The 19,926-nt window shown below is 31.0% G+C and overlaps 1 protein-coding gene across 4 annotated transcripts; it reads left to right on the forward strand.

Annotated features, from left to right (window-relative positions):
• The first annotated feature begins 1,924 nt into the window (after positions 1 to 1,924).
• Positions 1,925 to 18,372, forward strand: LOC143253611 (uncharacterized). Of its 4 annotated transcripts, none has more exons than XR_013029733.1 (4): positions 1,925 to 2,384; positions 10,083 to 10,174; positions 11,855 to 11,980; positions 16,358 to 18,372. XR_013029733.1 is itself a non-coding variant. In XM_076507728.1 (4 exons), the coding sequence occupies exons 1-4, from the start codon at positions 2,287 to 2,289 to the stop codon at positions 16,380 to 16,382; spliced, it is 336 nt and encodes a 111-aa protein (XP_076363843.1). In that variant the 5' UTR covers positions 1,925 to 2,286; the 3' UTR covers positions 16,383 to 18,372. The 4 variants fall into 4 exon arrangements, 1 of the variants encoding a protein (XP_076363843.1); XM_076507728.1 differs by having other exon boundaries at positions 10,083 to 10,169; XR_013029734.1 differs by lacking the exon at positions 10,083 to 10,174 and having other exon boundaries at positions 1,954 to 2,384.
• Positions 18,373 to 19,926: the final 1,554 nt, after the last annotated feature.

A 19,926-nucleotide genomic window follows, 5' to 3' on the forward strand; every position in this document is an offset into this window, starting at 1 on the left:
GTATACAATTTTCCCTAACTATTACAAATTTCTGACTTTATAACTACAGTACTGTATAAAAGTATTAGGACAAGAGAAAATTTTTCATTTTTCCCATTTTATGGGGCTAATTCTCCAATGCCATCACAGAATGTAAATTTCAACATTATGGTAATGCTGTTGACAATTGAATGAGCCATGGTGAGAATACTTACCATCCTCTAAAATTTCCATATACTTGTACCAAGAGCATGATGTAAGGGTTCTGATTGAATGAACGCATTCTGATCAAATTTTAGGTCTCAAATAACTGTCATGATACCCCATAGAAGCCTGCAAGAAGTTATATGCTACTGGTATATGCCAGAAAAAAATCAATTTAATAGCACTCCAGAAATAAACTTGATGAAAACTTTGTTTACCACTCTAAAGGTTTGTTATGCCATGGCTCAAACAGCATAGATAATTGTCAGTTGAGCAGAGAATTTGCATGAAAGCTTTGTGTTGCTGGTTGGATACTCTGACAAATTACTGCATACTTGAAATGCTCACCAAACATTGCTGAATACATCCTAGATTGTGAGCCCAAAATAGGTGACTTTGAAGTAAGAAAGGAAGAGGCAGAACACCTAAACTCGATGATACTGGTGTTAAGTATCTTTGTTTTTGCTGCCTTCAGGAAAAAAGGAAGATTGCCACTGATTTCAAGCATGAGATAAACAACCATGCACCAAATGAGAGAAACGTGTCCAGAACTATAGTGTCAAGAAAACTCAAAGAGAATGGAATATTTGATCAGGTAGCAGTTAAAAACATTTTATTTGATCTGCAAATGTTGTCAAAGGTCTAAAATTTGCCTTTAAGAAGTTCAAAAACGTGATTGTGGATGATTGTAAAAGGGTGTTATGGATGGATAAGTTTAAGTTTGAAATATGTGGTTCAAAGTGTAAGTGGTACATGTGGCAAAAGAAAGGTAAAAGATACTTACCTCATTGTATGAAGCATGTGGGAGGTAGTATGATGGTTTGGGTGGTTGTTTTTCTATTTGAGATGACAGGAGATATTTGTCAGCACAAGTGCCATCAGATACTGATCTGATATGTCATGGTATACTTAATGGTTTGCATATTATTGGTAAGAGATTCTACTACCAAGAAGAAAATAATCCCTAACATTCATCCAATGCTTGCAGAAACTACTTAGCTAAGAAAGAAATTGCTGGAGTCATTCAATGATAGTCCCCCACACACACACACAGAGCCCCAGTCTCAAACTTGCACTAACAGGGAATTTGACAGTTCTCGAATCATAAAACAACATTATCTAACACATCATTTGATAGACGAAAACCTTGACTTTCTATTGGTTATAATTAATGTAGTATTAAACAATAAGAGGGACCTATTAGCAAATCTTAATAGAGAGGACATAACAGGTAGGTGTAGCAAAAGGGGTCTGGTTTTCTACTTGATAGCTCTGAAACCAAACAAAATGGAAAGCTGTATAAATCATGGTTTGTCTGAGTAATAATAATTTTGTAATGAGTAATTTAGATTGGATTACGTACGTATTGGAGGAATTGTGGATAAAATAAAGAATAGAAGATATTTGAAGAAAATGTGCCACACTAGAGGTATTTCAGGATTTTTTTTAAACATTGACTTCAGAATTATGAACTTTAAAACTTATACTATCAAAATATGGATTATTGGATGAAAATTTATTATGTACTAATTAATATAACATATAAAGTAGATTAATAAATTTTTGAATGCAAGTTAAATGTTATGACATGCACTGTAGACAATGCCTTTCTTGATAGGGTTAAGTACTTGTGACATATTTACTGTTGTACATTCATTTTAGTGACTTCATTTGTTTTTGTACAGTTACTTTTTTTATGTGACATATTTTTGACAAACTATCAAAATTTGTATGTTGTTTTTCCTGCTGTTCCTTTGAAACCTATCCCAACTTTCAAAGAACCCCCCAAGTAGTGTGACTATTGTTTGTATTAAGCCAAAAAGCTAATATTTGTGTTTAAGCAGTTTCAGATGCTGTGTACTTTTATTATCATAAGGCTAATTATATTAATTGTGTTATATGGTATCATGGTTATTGAAGTTGTAAAATTATTTGATAGTGTATTTAATGTATTGATTGTGATGTATATGTACATATAACATCTTAATTAAATATTGTCTAATGCCAAATTTTAATTTCTTAAGGATGGAGGTGTAATAGATTTACTGTTGTACATTTATTTTGTGCCTAGTGTTTTCTGTATTGTTTTCTTTTTTACTTGTGATGTTGTTTGTTGTTGTTTTTTTACTTTGTATTTTGCAAGTCCTGCTTTTTCTCAACATTTGTAGGAGACTTGGGAACATGAATCAGCAATATACTAGGTGTGTATGTAATACAAGTATTTTACAGTATTGTTGCCAAGTGAACTTTTAAGAAACTTGCATGATTTGTATGAAAGCAACTTGCCAAGAAAGATTAATATTATCATTCAGCTACAGTCAATGTGCTATAGGCTGCAGAGGCTGTAATTGTAATTAACACTTATTAATTGGAAAAACACAATTTGAATGTTATAGATTTCAAGCATTACAAATCATTCAACTTCCGTGAATTACTTTGGACATTATTATTTCTACAAGGACATCAAATATCTTTACCAGAAGAAGTGAACTTCTAGGGTGTGAGACTAGCTGAGAAAATACATCATTAGCGTAGGAGAGGAGTAACAAAATCAACCCAAAATTAATTTGCTCATTGTGGACCTAGACCATTGATAAAATATTCAGTTATAGACCAGATAGAAGATTCACTATAGTTTCTGTGGCCCGCATGGCCAAGCGCAGTTAAGGTGTGTGACTCATAATCTGAGGGTTGCAGGTTCGCATCCCCATCGCGCCAAACATGCTCACTTTTATAGCCGTGGGGGTGTTATTATGTGATGGTCAATCCCACTATTCATTGGTAAAAGAGTAGCCCAAGAGTTGGCGGTGGGTGGTGATGACTAGCTGCCTTCCCTTTAGTCTTACACTGCTAAATTAAGGACGGCTAGCACAGATAGCCCTCGAGTAGCTTTGTGCGAAATTCAAAAACAAAAAACAAACACTATAGTTTCTAAGTTGGTAAAACTCTTGTATATAGACTATCATTTGTAATAACTATTAGTTATAACCATTATAAATTGTATTGTTTTTATATTTATAAAATAAAATATATTTGTGTTAAAAAAAAGAAATTGTGTGTATCAATCTTTTTAGCAAATATAAATTTGATACATATTAACAGTTAATTAACATCTAAATTCAAATTTATGGTTATTTATAATAGTTATACATTAACATAAGTAATGTAATAAATTAGTCTCATCTGAAATAAATTATAATATGTAATATGCTGAATCTGTACCCTCCTAGAAATTCTAGAAATTTCTATCATATTATGCAGAATACACCAGAAATGAAAGGTGACAACATGGATTATGTACATTTGGAAAGTTTTTGAATATTCTGAATAATGTGGAACACTAATATATTCCAGAATATGCACGTCACTCCATACAGTATGCTAGGACATTTCAGAATAATCGAACCTTCTAGAATTTTTTTTGATATTCTGGAACATTCTGGAATATGCATATATTGTGCAAACTAAACATTTCAACTACCTTGAGCAACCCTGATATGTCATTCAGTATGGACAAAATTTTGTGTGCACTACTTATTTATATATTGGAACAAAATGAGGGAAAGAAAGTTGTGTACATTAGTAGTTAAAAAAAAAAAGACTGTTGTAGTGTCTACTTCACCTTCTTTCTTAGCTATTGGCCCAAGATCAGTTGGTCCTGTTGTCCGGTTTGTTTGTTTTTTTCTTTCTTCCCAGTCTATTCTACTCCACATGGTTTCTACTTTTTGTCTTTTTTCTCAAAGAAATTCTGTTCTTTTACTTTTGTTACATTTGTTGCAGTGACTTTTGCCATCTCCAACTGTTTTAAAAGTGTTTTGTTAGAAAATCTGGCAGTGTTTTTACACTATTTCAGACATTCATCCGTATCTGGTAGTATACCAGGATTGTTGGTTTCACTTTCAAGATTGGATGCCTACAGACTTGGGTTTTGTCTCTCTCCAAGTCATTCACAGCTTGCCTCATTTTTTCATCCATCTCTTTCGTAACTGGGGCCTGTCCACTTCTCTGGCAAGCTGCACTCTTAGCCACTGTCAGTTACCACAAGTGTTATATACTTCTTTTTCTCTTATTATATTTTAAATTATTTTCTAAACATTCTCTGTAATGGGAATTAAATTTAGTCATCAGTTGTCAAGTATATCTTTTTGTAACTGGCTTCAAAGTTGAAATGTTCAAATATTTTTGCTATGTTTTATATTTTTCTACCAGAAGTTTGGTCAGCAAGAGATTGCCACCATTCTTTTCTGTTTGTTCTTTCTTTTAACAAGGAGTGAAAATCTGTTTATTTTTTACTATTTTTCATTTCCTCATATCACACTTTTTGTGAGTTTGGTATTCATTTTGTTACTAGTCTCAGTGGAATCTATCTGGTGCATTTTGCTGTTTGCACTCAACATTTGTGGTTCACCATTACTAGGATGTTTGAGATTGTGAATAATTTTGACTTACAAACAAGTGATACTGAACAACATGGATATAATAATTAAATTCTGTATCGAAAACCTGTATTTATATCAATTTATCTTGTAGGAGTCTCTCATATTTTTTAGCTACTGTGTTTGGCCTAGGCATTTCCCTAGCCACATATCTGGAATGTCTGGGGTTGAAATAATTTGAATGTGTGTGTGTATGTGTGTGTCTACACCACAGATACTAGTACATACCCCTCCACATCACAGATGTGTACTTTCCACCATCATTGCATAGTCTTCATGAGGAAGTGTTGTCTATTGTATGATGTACTTCAGTATAATCTCTCCTCATATTATATATAAAGCATATATATTTATGTAAATTCACCCTTTTAGGGCTCCTTACAATAGTTAACCTTTAGATTTTGTCCTGTGTAACTTATGTATTATTATTTAATTATATTTCCCAACACCACTGTTCACGCACCTCAGAACGTGTGATATGTTTGAAGATACAGGAGTATGTAGTCATCTGTGCATGTGTATGTTTATTTGTAAGGAAAATATTTCTTTTAACTGTTGGAAGTCACATATACCTCTATTATTTTTCAATGCACACACTCCATCCTTTCTTCTGGAGTTTATTGAAATGGTGATATTCTTTGGAAGTAGACTAAAGATGTCAATGATGGCTAATGATACTTAAACAGATGCTTTTCCCACCTTTCCTTGCACATCTTTGTGTTTCATTGAAGGTTATGCTTGATGTCTCCACTCCAACAGGGATGGTTTTTGCCTGTGTTTATTATTATTTTTTTATATCTTAATGTTCTCATAACACTGTACTTGCATTATTGAGCCCATCTTTAGGACTTGCTTAGGCCTTTCTTGCTTCTCCCTTGATGTCTACTTATTTAGGTATGGACGAAGAAGAGTTACTGCCTACAGAATATATCCTTTATAATATATGTTGTGACTGCTTTCCCAAGAACCTTTCACTGCAGGAGCAGGACATAATATTTCCTAAGCTGTTCATACAACCATACATTTCTGTATTCAATTTTTTTCTCTCTTGATGTTATGCATTATTACCACTCAAAATTATCCCTGTACCTCTCTCAACAAGGGCACTATGGATGAGTAGATAACTGTTGAGAATAATGTTGTTGTTGTTTTTTTCAAATATACTTTAGATTTTTTTTATAAGACTGGTCTGTTCCTTTTGATTTTTCTGGATTCTAAAAAAAATTGTTTTGCTTAATTGACTTTATTACAGTTATGCTTGGCAGTAGTTTGTGTAGTCTCGATGTCTTTTATTCGTGCTGTGTATTTGTAGTTTTACAGCTCCCACCTCCTTTACATTATGGGTATTCTAGCTTTAGTCATGGCCAAGCTGTATAAGGCGTGTGACTCAGAACCGAGGGTCGCTGGTTCGCCAGCGTCGCTTAAACATGCTCAGCCTCCCAGCCGTGGGGATAATGTGACGGTCAATCCCACTTTCGTTGGTAAAAGAGTAGCCCAAGAGTTGGCGGTGGGTGGTGATGACTAGCTGCCTTCCCTCTAGTCCTACACTGCTAAATTAGGGACGGCTAGCACAGATAGCCCTCGAGTAGCTTTGTGCGAAATTCCAAACAAACAAACAAACAAACAAACTAGCTTTTAGTAAATTGTAGGTATGTCTGTCTGATTTGAATTTTACATAGCTAGACCTAAAATTAATTTTAGACGGGTACTTACAGAGCCTTGTGAAAATACAAACCCCCTGCAAAGTTTTAACATTTTATTGCTGTTTGAACTTGCAAACATGAAGCTATCAAATGGAACTTTAGAATCTACACAATTTTCCCCAATTTGAGAAGGTTATTATTTAAGTATGTTAGATTTTTAAAGAAAATTAGAATATTCTCAATTGCATTAGTGTTCAACCTGTTTGCTGCAGCTACCCTAAATCTACTGAAATGCTAAAGATCAGTTTGATAGGCCACAGAATTAGTGTAATGGTCTCTGTCTGTGTGTAATCAAAGTGGTTTAATTTTACTTTAGAGTAAATACATCTGTTCAACCACTACTCAAGAAGCAATATGACAAACCAACCATGAAGACCAAAGAACTTTCCAAACAAGTCAGACATAAAGTGTTAGAAAAGCACAGATCAAGAGAAGATTGCAAGAAAATTTCAAAGTCAATGATTATCTCTTTGAATTTGGTGAAGTCCATCATTAAGGAGTGGAAGGTGATTTGTACATTCCAGATCAGACTGCCCTTCAAAACTAAGCAGCTGAGCAAGCGGTAGACTGGTTAGGGATGTCAGCAGTGTCTTTGAAAGATTTGCAGAGTTCCTTGTCTTAGATACGACTCGGTGTTCATACATCAGTAGTATCCTGGTCTGTACACAAAGCTGACATGTATGAGACCATAGCAAGAAAAGAGCCATTACTAAAAAAGAATCATCTTAAGTCTCATATGGAGTTTGGAACAGATCATATAAATTATAGTGCAGACATGTAGCAGATGGTAGTTATCAGAGAAAACACAAATTATACTATTTAGTCTAAATTCAAAGAATTACACCTGTAACAAACTCAATGCAGCACATTGCCTAGTCAACACCATTCTAGATGTCAAGAATGGTCGTAGCAACATCATGTTATGGGGATGATGATTCTTAGCAGGAATTGGGAAGCTTGTTAGAATTAAGAGAAAAATGGATGGTGCAAAATACAGCTGAATCCTATAGGCTCAAACTTGCTTACATCTGCCAAGAATCTGAAGCTGGGTCAAAAATTCTCATTTCAGCAGGAAAATGACCTGAAGCACAAGGCTAAAGTCACACTGTAGTGGTTTCAAAAGAAGAAAGTGAATATCTTGGAGTGGCCCAGTCAATGCCATAAGTTGAATCCACTAGAAAGTTTATAGCAAGATTTGAAGATTGTGATCCATCAACAATCCCCAATGAACTTGTCAGAATTTGAGCAAGTTTGACAGAAAGAATGGGCAAAATTACAACACTCCATTATGCAAAGCTGGTCATGATCTATCCAAAAAATTTGCAAAAGATGGCTTCTTCAAGGGTCCAACTTAGGGGGCTGAATACTTATGTAATCAACACGTTTAAGTGTATATACCCTTTTTGCTGGGTTTGCTGGCTTACAACATTTTTCACACACAACAGTGTTAGGTTGATCATTAAGAGTTTTAAATAAAAACAAAGTTCATTAAAAGATTGATTACATTATTTCATTTCATCAAAATATGACATTATTGGATTATTGGTTGAAGTTGAATACTTTCACAATGCACTGTACATTTAAGATGTATTCATTATTGTGTCTCCACAACAATATTATCTTTATGACAGCAACTTTCAAATGCATCTTACTTTTGGCAGGAAGGCAGAGTTTATATGAGATCTACTCACACATGCACAGGGAAGATTAAAGAGTATAACATGGGTATGTGACATGTTCACTGCTGGCCAAAATCTTAAAGCCAATGAACATAAAGAAAAAATATGCATTTTGCATTGTTAGACTCAACCACTTATTTGTGCAGAGCTTCCAAAGATGAAAATAAGAAAATGGAAAATAAAAATAAAAACCTTTTTTGGCATTTAATAGGGAAAAGTGACACTATGAAATTAGCCTAAATACTAGCTGGTCAAAAGATTAAGACTGTACTGAAATGAAGCGTTAATCGGTAAACACAAAATGAAATTTAGTCATTTGTGTTCAAGCATTAGCGTTGTCAACATTTCCTGTGTTACATTGGGTAAAAACATGGCAAAGGCTAAAAAGTTGGCAGTTTGAATGTGGTAGAATTGTTGAGCTGCAAAAGCAAGGTCTCAATGTGCCATTGCTGGTGAGATTAGGCATAGTAAGACTGCTGTTGCAAATTTCTTAAAAGACCCTGAGGGATATGGAATTAGAATTTCAAGTGATTGGCCCAAGAAAAGTTCTCTAGCGTTGAACAGGAGGATTCAACGGGTTGTCCAGCAAGACACCAGCTGCAATCCACGATGCCCGCAGGACAAAGGACTTTTTCATGGCAAATACGCGGATTCTTTTGGACCATCCAGCGTGTTTGCCGAACTGAACCTGTTTGAAAATGTTTGGGGTGATGGCAAGGGAAGTCTATGGAAATGGGCATCAATTCCAAACACTGCATGATTTTGTGAAGCCATCCTCATTACTTGGAGTAACATTTCAGCCAGCCTTCTACAAATACTTATATCGACCATGCCAAAGTTTAATGTTTGCAGTTATTCGCAGTGACAGCTGTGTAACTCACTACTGAGACCTCTTGTTGGACATTTCTTACCCTGTTTAGGTATGGTCTTAAACTTTTGACCAGCTAGTATTTAAGCTAATTTCATTGTGTTCACATTTTCTCTATTAAATGCTAAAGTTTTTCATTTTATTTTCCTTATATTTATCTTTTGAAGCTCTACTCAAATAAGTGTTGGGTATAACAATGCAAAATGCATGTTTTTTTTTGTTTTTTTTCTTTTTGTTCATTGGCCTTAAGATTTTGGCCAGCAGTGTATGTTTACCAATACATAAATAGAGCATTCAGAAATTTTGAGTAACATGTTTTGTTAATTGTAATGTTTTGTAATTGTTAAAATTCAGCACGGAAGGCTTTGAGTATCTCAGTGTCTATTTGAAATTGATTGTTAAAATGTAAAATTTATTATATAAACATTTAAAAATTGTACAAGATGCTTATGAATACATTATTTTGTATATTTTGCTACAAACTTGTTTTATTTTTGTCCTGTGATTAAATAGATGAACAATTGTGAACATTAGGTTGGCTCATAATCTTGAAAGATATTTTTAGTCTGAAGATAAAAGTATTGGTCACAGTATTGTAATGTTGAAAAAAGCATTTTGTTTATAAATGTGTATCTGATAAAATGTTGAGTTGAGCATGGCTCAGTAGCTAATGTGATTTTATGGAGGATGGATTTGGAGGTTCAACAGTTCAATCCTATTACCACAAAAATAAATAAATCTCACTCAACACTTTGAGATCCTGTATGAAGGTGACAGCCAAATCCCACTGTTTGATGAGAGAAGATTAACTCTGAAATAGAATAGCTGTCTTTCTTCTGATGCATCGGCTCAAAATTATAAACATCTAGTACAGATAGTCCCAGCGTGAAGCTTTGTGTGAATTTTCAAAACTAATAATTGTTTGCACTTCAGCAGTGTGATTATGCAATACAATTTCTTGTTTTTAGATAACCCTGATCAGAATATCTTAGTTTGTTTTTTATAATGGTGAATGTTTTAAATTGTTTTTGAGATTGTTTTCTTAGACACAGTTGCACTTCATTTTGTGTGAGTTTCATTAACTTTACATAAAATTTTCAAAACCTAGCACAGTAAAACCTGTCTAAGTCAAAAAACTTCATAGGGCAGAAATTTGTACAAGTCAGAAATATTAAAATTTTGCAGCATTATCTTAAGATTTCTCTTATAAAAGGCCCTCAATATGGCAGAACGGACGAAACGCAGATGGAAAACCATCTTTCACCTACCTCATCTATCAACAAGTAGGATTAGCACCTGAGTAAGGTGAAAAAATATTTATTAAATATTAATTTCGTATTTAATTAATAATTTGTTTAAATATTAATAAATTCTTGGACATTTTGTTACAGTAAGTATTGATTAAATATATTTGTTCTTTTTTCTGCCATCATTATTTTTGCAGTTAAATTAGATTCATGATATGTAGAAATATATTTGTCTTTTAAGTGCAAAATTCTACTCTTTAAATAATTGTCACCAAAAAAATAAATTATTTTCTTCTCTAATTTTAAAATTTAGGGAAAATTTACTAGGGGTAATAGGTAAAAGTGAAAATCTGTGATGTTTCAAAAATATAAGGAAGAAGCAACTTCCTGTGGAATGGAAAGCAGATAATAAAGCATGGAAGACAAGTGCTATATTCGAGAAATTTTTTGAACAAATAAAGTAATGGAACAAGAAAATAGGAACATTCTACTTTTCCTAGATAATACAAGTTGTCACTCAGAAGTTTAACTTTCAAGTATTTATTTAGTCTTTCTTCCTCCATGTACAACATCAGTTCTACAGTCACTAGATAATGGAATTATACAGTGTATGAAATTGAAATACAGAAAATTGATGCTTTACCATATTATTGCAAACATGGATGACTGTAAGAGAGCATCTGAAATCACCATGGAAATTAACGTGTTAGATGCAATTGCATTTTAAAGTTATTCAATTAAATGCACAATAAAGTGCTTTCAAAACTGTGGATTTATTCTTGATAATGGCAGAAACTGTGGAGAAGTTGTTTGTTATGATGATTCTGGTAAAATCCAAATTCTGGGAAGATTGATGCAGATGATTCTGTGAACATGGAATGTTTTGTGAATGTTGACAAGAATGTTTTAACAGAAACTGATGAAATTGATTTAAAATGTATAATATAATTGCAAGATGGTAACACTGTGAGAGATTCAGATGATGAACAAAATGGAAAAGATACTGTGGAAATAGAAATTTCTACTTCATTGCAAGTATTAAATTATATTAACACTATCAATTCTATGCAAAGATGAAGGGGAAAATGAACTTCGTGAAAGGGTCGAGAATTGACATTCTCTTTTAACTGCATGAGAAAATCCATTAAAAAAAACAAGACAGTTGAAATTGGACACTTTCTTTAAATAAATTTAAGATTTTGAGTATTTTACATGTTTTATTTTTGTTCTAATAAATATAGCATAAACAGTATAATAATTTTATTAATAAATGTTTTATTTCCCTTTAGTCAAGCAAGTATAATGTTCCACTCAAAAAATATACATAATTAAAGAAATGCACTTTCACTATGTCTAAAATTTTATTAGGACTTACCTCTCAAATGCATTTGAATATGAATCAAATTATTACAATATTTCCTATCCTGTCTTTTGTGTGAAGAACTTAAAATAGACACAAGTCAGAATCACTTTTTATTTAGTTGTTACTACAGTATAAATGTGTGAACATAATATAAATGTTATATTACCTTTGAAAGTTTGACATACATATGCTTTTCACAGAAAACTCAATCCCCCCATTTCAGTTAACTATCTTGATGATTTGCAACATGCTTTCATTACCACATTTAAATGTGAAAATTAATTATTTTTAATATTCATCTGAATGTATTACTTTATATATGTTGTATATGATTGTAAGAAAATTAAGCTTGAATTCATTTCTTGATGTTATTAGACTTGGATACCATTGGCCTCCATTCACATCTGTCAAACATCTTCATTTGCACATTATATTTCCAGTGAGTGAAATGTCAGTGTTGTCAAAGTTGATCTTTGGCCTAGAAACTTATGGTTTGTTATGGTAAGTTTGTTTTGTTTCTTATTGTAGAATATTCCAGTTAATTGTATTAAACTAGAAATGTTTTTGTTATGCTTTTTTGATATTAAACTTAAGTATTATAAACTAGACATATAAATCTTAACACAAACACACAAATATTACACTAGGATTGTATATAAACTAGTCTTCTGTTTTGTTCGTGAGATGAGTATTGTAATTCTATAAACTTCAATATCCGAGCTTTCTATTATGATATTGTATTATCCAATAGGAGTTACTTTCCAATATCATATAATCTGGTATAATCTAAATTTTGTTTGGAACTTCAGTATTGCATTATTTATTATGTAGACTTTTTTCTTTTTTTTTTTACTAATGTGTATTGCATTCTCTGTTATATACAGCATTAGATATATTTTTTGTTTTAACTTGTATTTACTGGAGTTATTTTAGACCATATTTAAAATTTTGTGATTTTGTACAAAATAACATACGTACTATAATACCATTACAATAGATTTATTAGAGCATTGTTTTGGATAAGATACACTTATCTTCTTTCTCACTACACTGTGTCAAGTGTGCAAAATATAATTAAACTGCTTTATTATCATTATATACAAGTAAAGAAATATTTATACAATCCTCAGTCTACCCTAGTAGGAAAATTGTGATATTTGTTTTAGAAGGCTTTCCTTTTCTAATTTATTTACTACCTCTCCTGATAAGTATAAAATTGAACGTTACTTAGTCAGTATGATATAGATATTTCTAAAGCAAAACTAATTTTTATAGCATTTAATCTTAATTGTTTATGAATCCATAAACCCACTTGTCATGTTGACCTGTCACATCCTTACTTTTACAAATTGCCAGTTGGTCTCTCTGATATCTTATACAATATTATTTATAACCAATAGAGTGAAAGCTGTAATCTGTTAAATTATTATATTGGCCCTATTATAAGCCTATGATGTTTTATTAGTAATTAGGCTGTAAATTTCAAAGTTTCCTCATTATTATGTGGCCAATAGTGGCCAATTCCAGGCTCTTTTCACCTTACTCTAACCTATTGCATTCTTGAATGTTCAGATAGCATCCATCTACATGTGCATGCCAAATATTTGCTCAAGATCATTGCTAGTTCTTGCAACTAATTCACCTGCAGGCTCTTCAGCTATGGTATTGATTTTGTAGACCTAAAAAAAGGATGTTATGACACTCAAGTTTTTCTTTCCAATGGTTTCTGAAAATGGGGTCACCTTGTATTGAAGATCACCCTATAATTGGGCCAATATGTTATTTTCTGTACACAACATTGTCTATTTCAACTTAAATTTGGTATGTTTTCTACTGGTTTTGACAATATTTGCTGAATATTTAAACTGTTATTGCATAGTGAGAAAGCCAGGTAAGAATTTCATTGTTATAGGGCATTGTTTGATTTGTTACTGTTATTATTCTGTGTTCTTAGGTGCATTGTTTAATTCAATAAAAATTTAGTGTAGTAGTGGATTAAGTTTCATTGACAATCAACAGCAAAAAAAAAAAGATGATCCAGTTAAGCACTGTAATTTTTGTTTTTATGTGTCTTTACTTATTATTATAAAAGTAACTAAGAGGTAAATATTAGAAACTTGTTGGATTAGGTAAGTTAATGAAAAATAATAAAAAATAATTATTGAGGTATCCCCATAAGCAGCTTATGCTTTACATAATGTGAGCTACATGTTTGCTGAGTGATTTACAATGTGTGTGGTAGAATTATTAGACATGGTTCATAAAGTAAGAAAACAATGAAATTCAGCATAAATAAATGTATGTTATTGTGAACTTTAAAATGTTTTAGGATAAACAATTGTAGTTTCATGTTATATTTTCTAGGCATTGTAGAAAGAAGTGTAATTTAGATTTATTTCATATTTTATGGTGATTACAAGGTAGATCAGATTTATTGAATATCTATAGAGTTATAGTAAAGAAATAACATTGTTTTTACTGGAAAAAAAACTTGATATTTATTTAAGTGATTTTAAAGCTTATTCAAAAGAAATTGAACAATTTGCTGTTGAAGAAAAGTATTTTGTTAATCCTAACAGGAAAATCACTTTGCACTCAGAGCAATCAACTCTATGGCTCTGACATCTATCCATTTAATCATGGATAAAGTTTTTAGTAAAATATTTAATTAAAAAATCGGATTTATTCTCTACAAAAGACTTGTCATGCCTACTAAGAGCCTACCCAATTTTATTATTAGAACTTATGAAAACTCTGATGGTCACTTTGAAATCACAAATGCAATTGAATTAACCAAGCCAATTGCAAGAGAGTGAAGGTGCATTAAAACACACCAAGCTAACTAACTTTCATGTACTGCTGGCAAGGTATCTTATATTTTTGGGTTTCAGCTAAAATGTAATTTTAGGAAATTTGTATGTATTAGTTACAGTGTTTTTGCTCTATAAATGGTGTGTGAAATATAATGTCACATTTAAAATAGTAATTAGTTTCTAAATCCATGAATTTCCAGATCAGAGGTATGGTACTTGATGTCTTGTCATACAAGAAAATTTCCTTAGCTTTCAAACAAATATCACTGAGAAAAAAATTGTGGATTAAAACAACCTGTAAAAACACTACCAAAAGAGAGAAACAGATCTATGAATTATTCATGCACCTTATAAACTTCCTAATACATTTTTTGTTCTTTGCTGTGAGAGCTTAGTCTAACCACTTTCTCACAAAACTATGAATGACTTATTGCACCACTCTACACCAATGTTACTAATTTATAATGTGCTTTGATCAATGATATTTAAGTTTTTCTTTAACTATATTTAAAGCTGATCTTTAGTAGTTGTTGACATGCACATGCTGTGAGGTCAAAATAAGAGGTTGTATTAATAAAATCATGGATAGAGAAGAAAATTTACAAAACCTTGTGTTTTATATTAATAATAAACTATGGTTTTTTAGCAAATATAAACCTGCTTTTGGATAGGCAGAAAAATTTATAAATCTAAGTCTTTGTTTACTGTATATTTAATGTATGTATTTTGAATTTGATAACTTAGATTATTGAGTTTTTTCCTTATTCATATATTTTATTTCATGAGCTCTGACAGATTTTCATTTTTTTATTATGATATATGTTTGAAATTATATTTTAAAGATGTTTTTGTACTGAATGTTATAATCATTTACTAAAAATTTGACATCTGTTTTTATCTATTGTACAAAATAGCATAAAATGTAAATGCAGAAAAATCGAGGTGTTCGTGAAAGTTAAACTTTGTAACGTGTTTAATTTTGTTTTTGTCAAATTTAATTCATTATGTTTTCAAAATATTTCTAATGTTACTATTACCAAGAAAAAAGTTTAGACTTACTGATGTTTTCCATTAATTTAATAATTAGAAACAGTCAGATATATGGTCTGTGAAAAAAATTAGAATAAAATAGGTTTAAATCTAGTCATAAATGGTTATTGTAGAGATATCCAAATTTCAGTTACTACAAAAATGTTAACAAATTGAAATTTGTAAGCTTAACTTATAAACAGTTAAACTGTTATTACGAGTGAAAAATTGCAGGACCAAAGTTCAAGTGAACAAGGTTTTAATCATTTGTTGTGTCATTCATATATTTCCATTTTCCCTTTTTTCTAATTCAGTATATCTTTTTTTGTTATTATTATTGTTTTTACTGTTTCAGCAAGAATATATGATTTATTAATTCAACCAGAAGTGTTGTTTATCATTTCAGCAAAATTATCTTTCAGGTTATATGTTCAGTTTTATGTTCTGTATTAAATCAGAATGAGTATGTTCATTATTATTTCATCCAAAATATATTTTTTTTCATTTAAGCCATAATACATCTTTCATTATTTTAGCCATGTTAATTCTAGATGTTTTATGCAACTTTTCAGCCAGAATATGACTCGAGTATTTGTAATATAATTTATTTTTTCAACCAAAGTACCTACTCTCTGTTTTCTAATTAAATGGAGTCCATTCAGTGGCCAATCCCATAATACAGAAGAAATGTTTGTTATAATTTTAGTAAAAATGTACAGGTTTTTTGTGCACAAAAAAAAATTGGATATGTTACAAAAGTACTCGTACTGAGTGGATGATGCCAGTCTGACTCAGAGCAACAAGTCATCACAGCATAAGATAATGTTCCCATGTAAAATAAAAATGCTTCTTTATGTAATACTTTTTGCAAAGCTGTTGGGTAATAATTGAAAAACAAGAATAGTTTATGCTTTACATAAAAGTTTTATCTGTTTCCATTTACAGTTGTTTTTTTTAATTTTGGTGCAGAAAAGAGTGTATTGAGTATTTTTTAATATGTTAGCCAGGCTTAATAATATATCTATTATTGTTTCAGCCAGAGTATGTCCTTGATAGATTGAAAAAGATGAAAGTCTCATCTTTAAAAACTGGAGAAGGCAACAAATGATGAGACTTCTATACCTTTTAGTGTATTTATCTACTTTAATTTACATTAGGGTTTACAAAAAAAAAGAGAGCTGTAATAATTTGATATAATTAATCATTTTCTGAAGCTGCCAGCTATAGTTAAGTGAGGTGACACATGTTTTGCACTTATAACAGTACCATTCCAGTTAGGAAAAGTTTTGAGGCGTAGTAATATTGTTTGACTATATTCAGTGCATTATTATTTCACAAACTTCCAGTTTGAAGGTGATTTAGTCTAATATTGTTAAATGTTCGACCATTTTAAGAGTATTTTCATGACATAGAAATTAGTAACAAGTGAATTATTATATTTTTTCACTGAATAAAATTACAGTAGATAAGATGTGAAAATTGTATCACCAAATCATGATGAAGTACAAATTATATGCTGAAGTTAGTAAGACCTTAGCCATATGTAATACCAGAAAGTGTTTTTTTGAGCATAAACTAACATCTGATTGTCTGTCAATGACTAAATATTATTGGGTTTAAATGTGCATTGGTATTTATTTTAAAACTTACTATAAACTTATAATATTCAGTTTTTAAACTTTGGTTAAAATTGTAATAAAACTGGCTAGCCAAAAAGAAATAGAGATATTAAATGTAACAATTAGCTATGAATATAATGCATTTTACTCCATTATCAGGTTTAAACTGTTTCTATAATAATGGATTTCAAGAAGTGTACATACACATTACATGGGAAATTCAGAATCTGTTGCTTTTAAAAGTTTTTGGACCCTTAAGCCAAAACTTGTAAGATTAACTTATTATTTAAAAATCTGAATAAAAGGATGTATTAGGGTTAATCTGAGGAATGTATTAGCATAACTGTGCATGTATAATTCTGTTGTATGAATATAAATCACTCATTTGTAAACTAAGCCTGCTTGTTTTCCAAATGCCATCATTTTTAAATGAACAAAGATTAGTTTCAGTAGAGCATTATACCTAGTGCAAGTTAACTATTCCCATATTTAATGTTTATACAGCACTTAGTAGATCCTATAACTTCTATAATAAATAGAAAATACTGCATTCCTAACTAAACAAATGTTAGTGTGTCATAAATTAATACAGTTGCATATTCTCCATATAGATGACCAACACTTACCATTTATTGTCATGGTGTGAACACCATTTGCTAAGATGGCAAAAATGATAAGTAGTTATCCATGTCATATCATATTAGTATTATACCTAATATCTTATGACAAGAATAATTAATTGTCATTTATGTTTGGTAAGAAATTACAAATTACAAGTATAGAATTGAACAGATTTCCTTTTGAGGTTAAATAATTAGTATATTTTAAATTTTAGGATTTTGAGCATTTTTTTTAAGGGGCAAATACATAAAGTCAATTTATTAACTTTACGATGGGTTTGCAAGTTAAGGATTAACAAAGTTATAAATGCAAGTAGTTATTTTGGCTTGTTTCCTAAGTATAACACAGCTTTGACGATGAATATTTTTAAACTGTATAACATGTAAGCATAATTTTTTACATTGATGAATATGATCTTATATTAACATGAATCTGTACATAAGAAACCAAAGAGTGAAGACCTCTTGAAAGTTCAAAATTAGCTTCATATAAGCAAATAATAAAAAGTTTGTGTAATTGTACACTCTGGTACCAAGTGGAACAGATTATTTTTGCTGGATTTAAGTAAATAAGTAGCAATAAAGCATTTTCTCAGAAATATACTAATTACAAAGTGTCATTTAATTGTATCTCATAAAAAGCCCAGTTTTCTCTAGTCATGTTAAAAGTGTTGATTCTTGAACAAATATTGTGTACCACTTTTTGAGTGATTGTGTTTAAATGGTAAAAGTTGCATTGTACTTGAAATTTGATCTATGAAACTGCAAAAAAAAAAGGCCATGAGATCTTATAAAGTCTGGTTTCCTAAAAAGGTAAAATTGTTTGCTGTGGTTCATTTTATTCTTGTTCTTTAATTTCATTGTTTGATCTTTTCCATGACTGATTCTTTTGGTTGATTTATTTCCTTATAACAATCTGCAATCATATCTTCACATCAGATTTCCTTTACATTTTGCTGCCTTTTATTGTTTCTTTTCCACATATGATTCATGGTCTCTACAATATCAATGTCAACATCCTACACTACTAAATAATACAGTCAGTATGGGCACATTGCTAACAATCTATCTGTAATATTTATTGTATCTTTGACTATTACAAAACTTTTCACACCCATATGATTTGATGTGGTCTCTCTTATGTGTATGGCATTATCAGTTGAAAAACCACATTGGTGTCAGCATTTCACACCTTTTTTCATTTACAGAAGTTTCTAATAGAACTTGACATACAACAATGACTATTAAACAACCATTAAAATTGAGTAATGCCATACAGTTATTATTGACAATTACTTTAAACGTTATTGCTAATAATATTAAAGAAAGCAAATTTAAAAGAAAGATGTCACAGAAATTCAGTTTACTCCACTCTGCTTATTAACACATCAAACCTAAATACAAGAGCTCAATGTATTTGAAAAGGAGTATATCTAACAACAGAACCATTATTCAAGTAAAGTATATTGTCAAGTACCAGACATTTTAACACTATATATGTTTAGTAAGTTAGTAATGTAATTATAGGGGTGTGTTAGGTTAAGTATTCTTCTGTAATAGGTGTCTGCGACTTGTGGATGATGAATTTAGTGATAAATGAACAACACATGCTCTACTTGTTTTTAAGTTAATATCTTCAAAACAGGTAAAACATATGTACAAAAACTCTTTACACTGTGAATATGGCAGTTGTGTCTTAAATATTATACAGTTCTCTTCTTTTTGTCAAAAGTTCACTTAGGTTAATTCATTTGCTTTAGAATTTAGTTAAGAAGCCAGTCTTTTTTCTTTTTACAACAGTATCATTGAATAACTTTCTCATTTCTTTTTTTTTCTTTAACATATAAATATCAGTGTATAAATTCACTTACACAGCCTCATTAGTTACCACAATTATTTTCTCAACTTCCAATACTCATTTGCTTTTTATATATAGGTCTATTTCCAATAGTTGTCTGTTTTTCATGTGTAGGCCTTACTTCCAATAATTGTTTGCTCTGCATCACAATTCACACAGGTTGGTTCCGTTGGTTTAGAACAGCCTTTTACAAGACATATCATTCTTCTAAAGTGTTAGAAAACTGTTAATCTTGCTTTTAACTTATCAGCTGTTAACCATTTACTCCTATGGTAGTTAATTTCAGCCAGTTTCTAACTTCATGGCTTTACTTTTTCCTCTATTTCTCCACTTATCTGGTTATCATCATTTATATCTCTCACTAAGGCATTTTAGACATCACTATAATCTCAACATCAGCAACTTACAAATATAACTTCCCATAATCATCTGGTTTTAATACTGTCTGCACTGAACAATCCTTTATTTCTGACATGTATACATATGTACTAAAGGCCAACTGAAAATT

Source organism: Tachypleus tridentatus, chromosome 6, assembly GCF_004210375.1.
Source record: "Tachypleus tridentatus isolate NWPU-2018 chromosome 6, ASM421037v1, whole genome shotgun sequence".
Lineage (NCBI taxonomy): Eukaryota > Metazoa > Arthropoda > Merostomata > Xiphosura > Limulidae > Tachypleus > Tachypleus tridentatus.

Bases quoted from the DNA above. Each gene is read 5' to 3' on its own strand.
- LOC143253611 (XM_076507728.1), top strand. From the start codon at position 2,287: ATGTTGTTTGTTGTTGTTTTTTTACTTTGTATTTTGCAAGTCCTGCTT. The intron at 2,385-10,082 runs GTGTGTATGTAA...CTCTTATAAAAG, and splicing joins ATGAATCAGCAATATACTAG to GCCCTCAATATGGCAGAACG. The intron at 10,170-11,854 runs GTAAGGTGAAAA...TGATGTTATTAG, and splicing joins CAAGTAGGATTAGCACCTGA to ACTTGGATACCATTGGCCTC.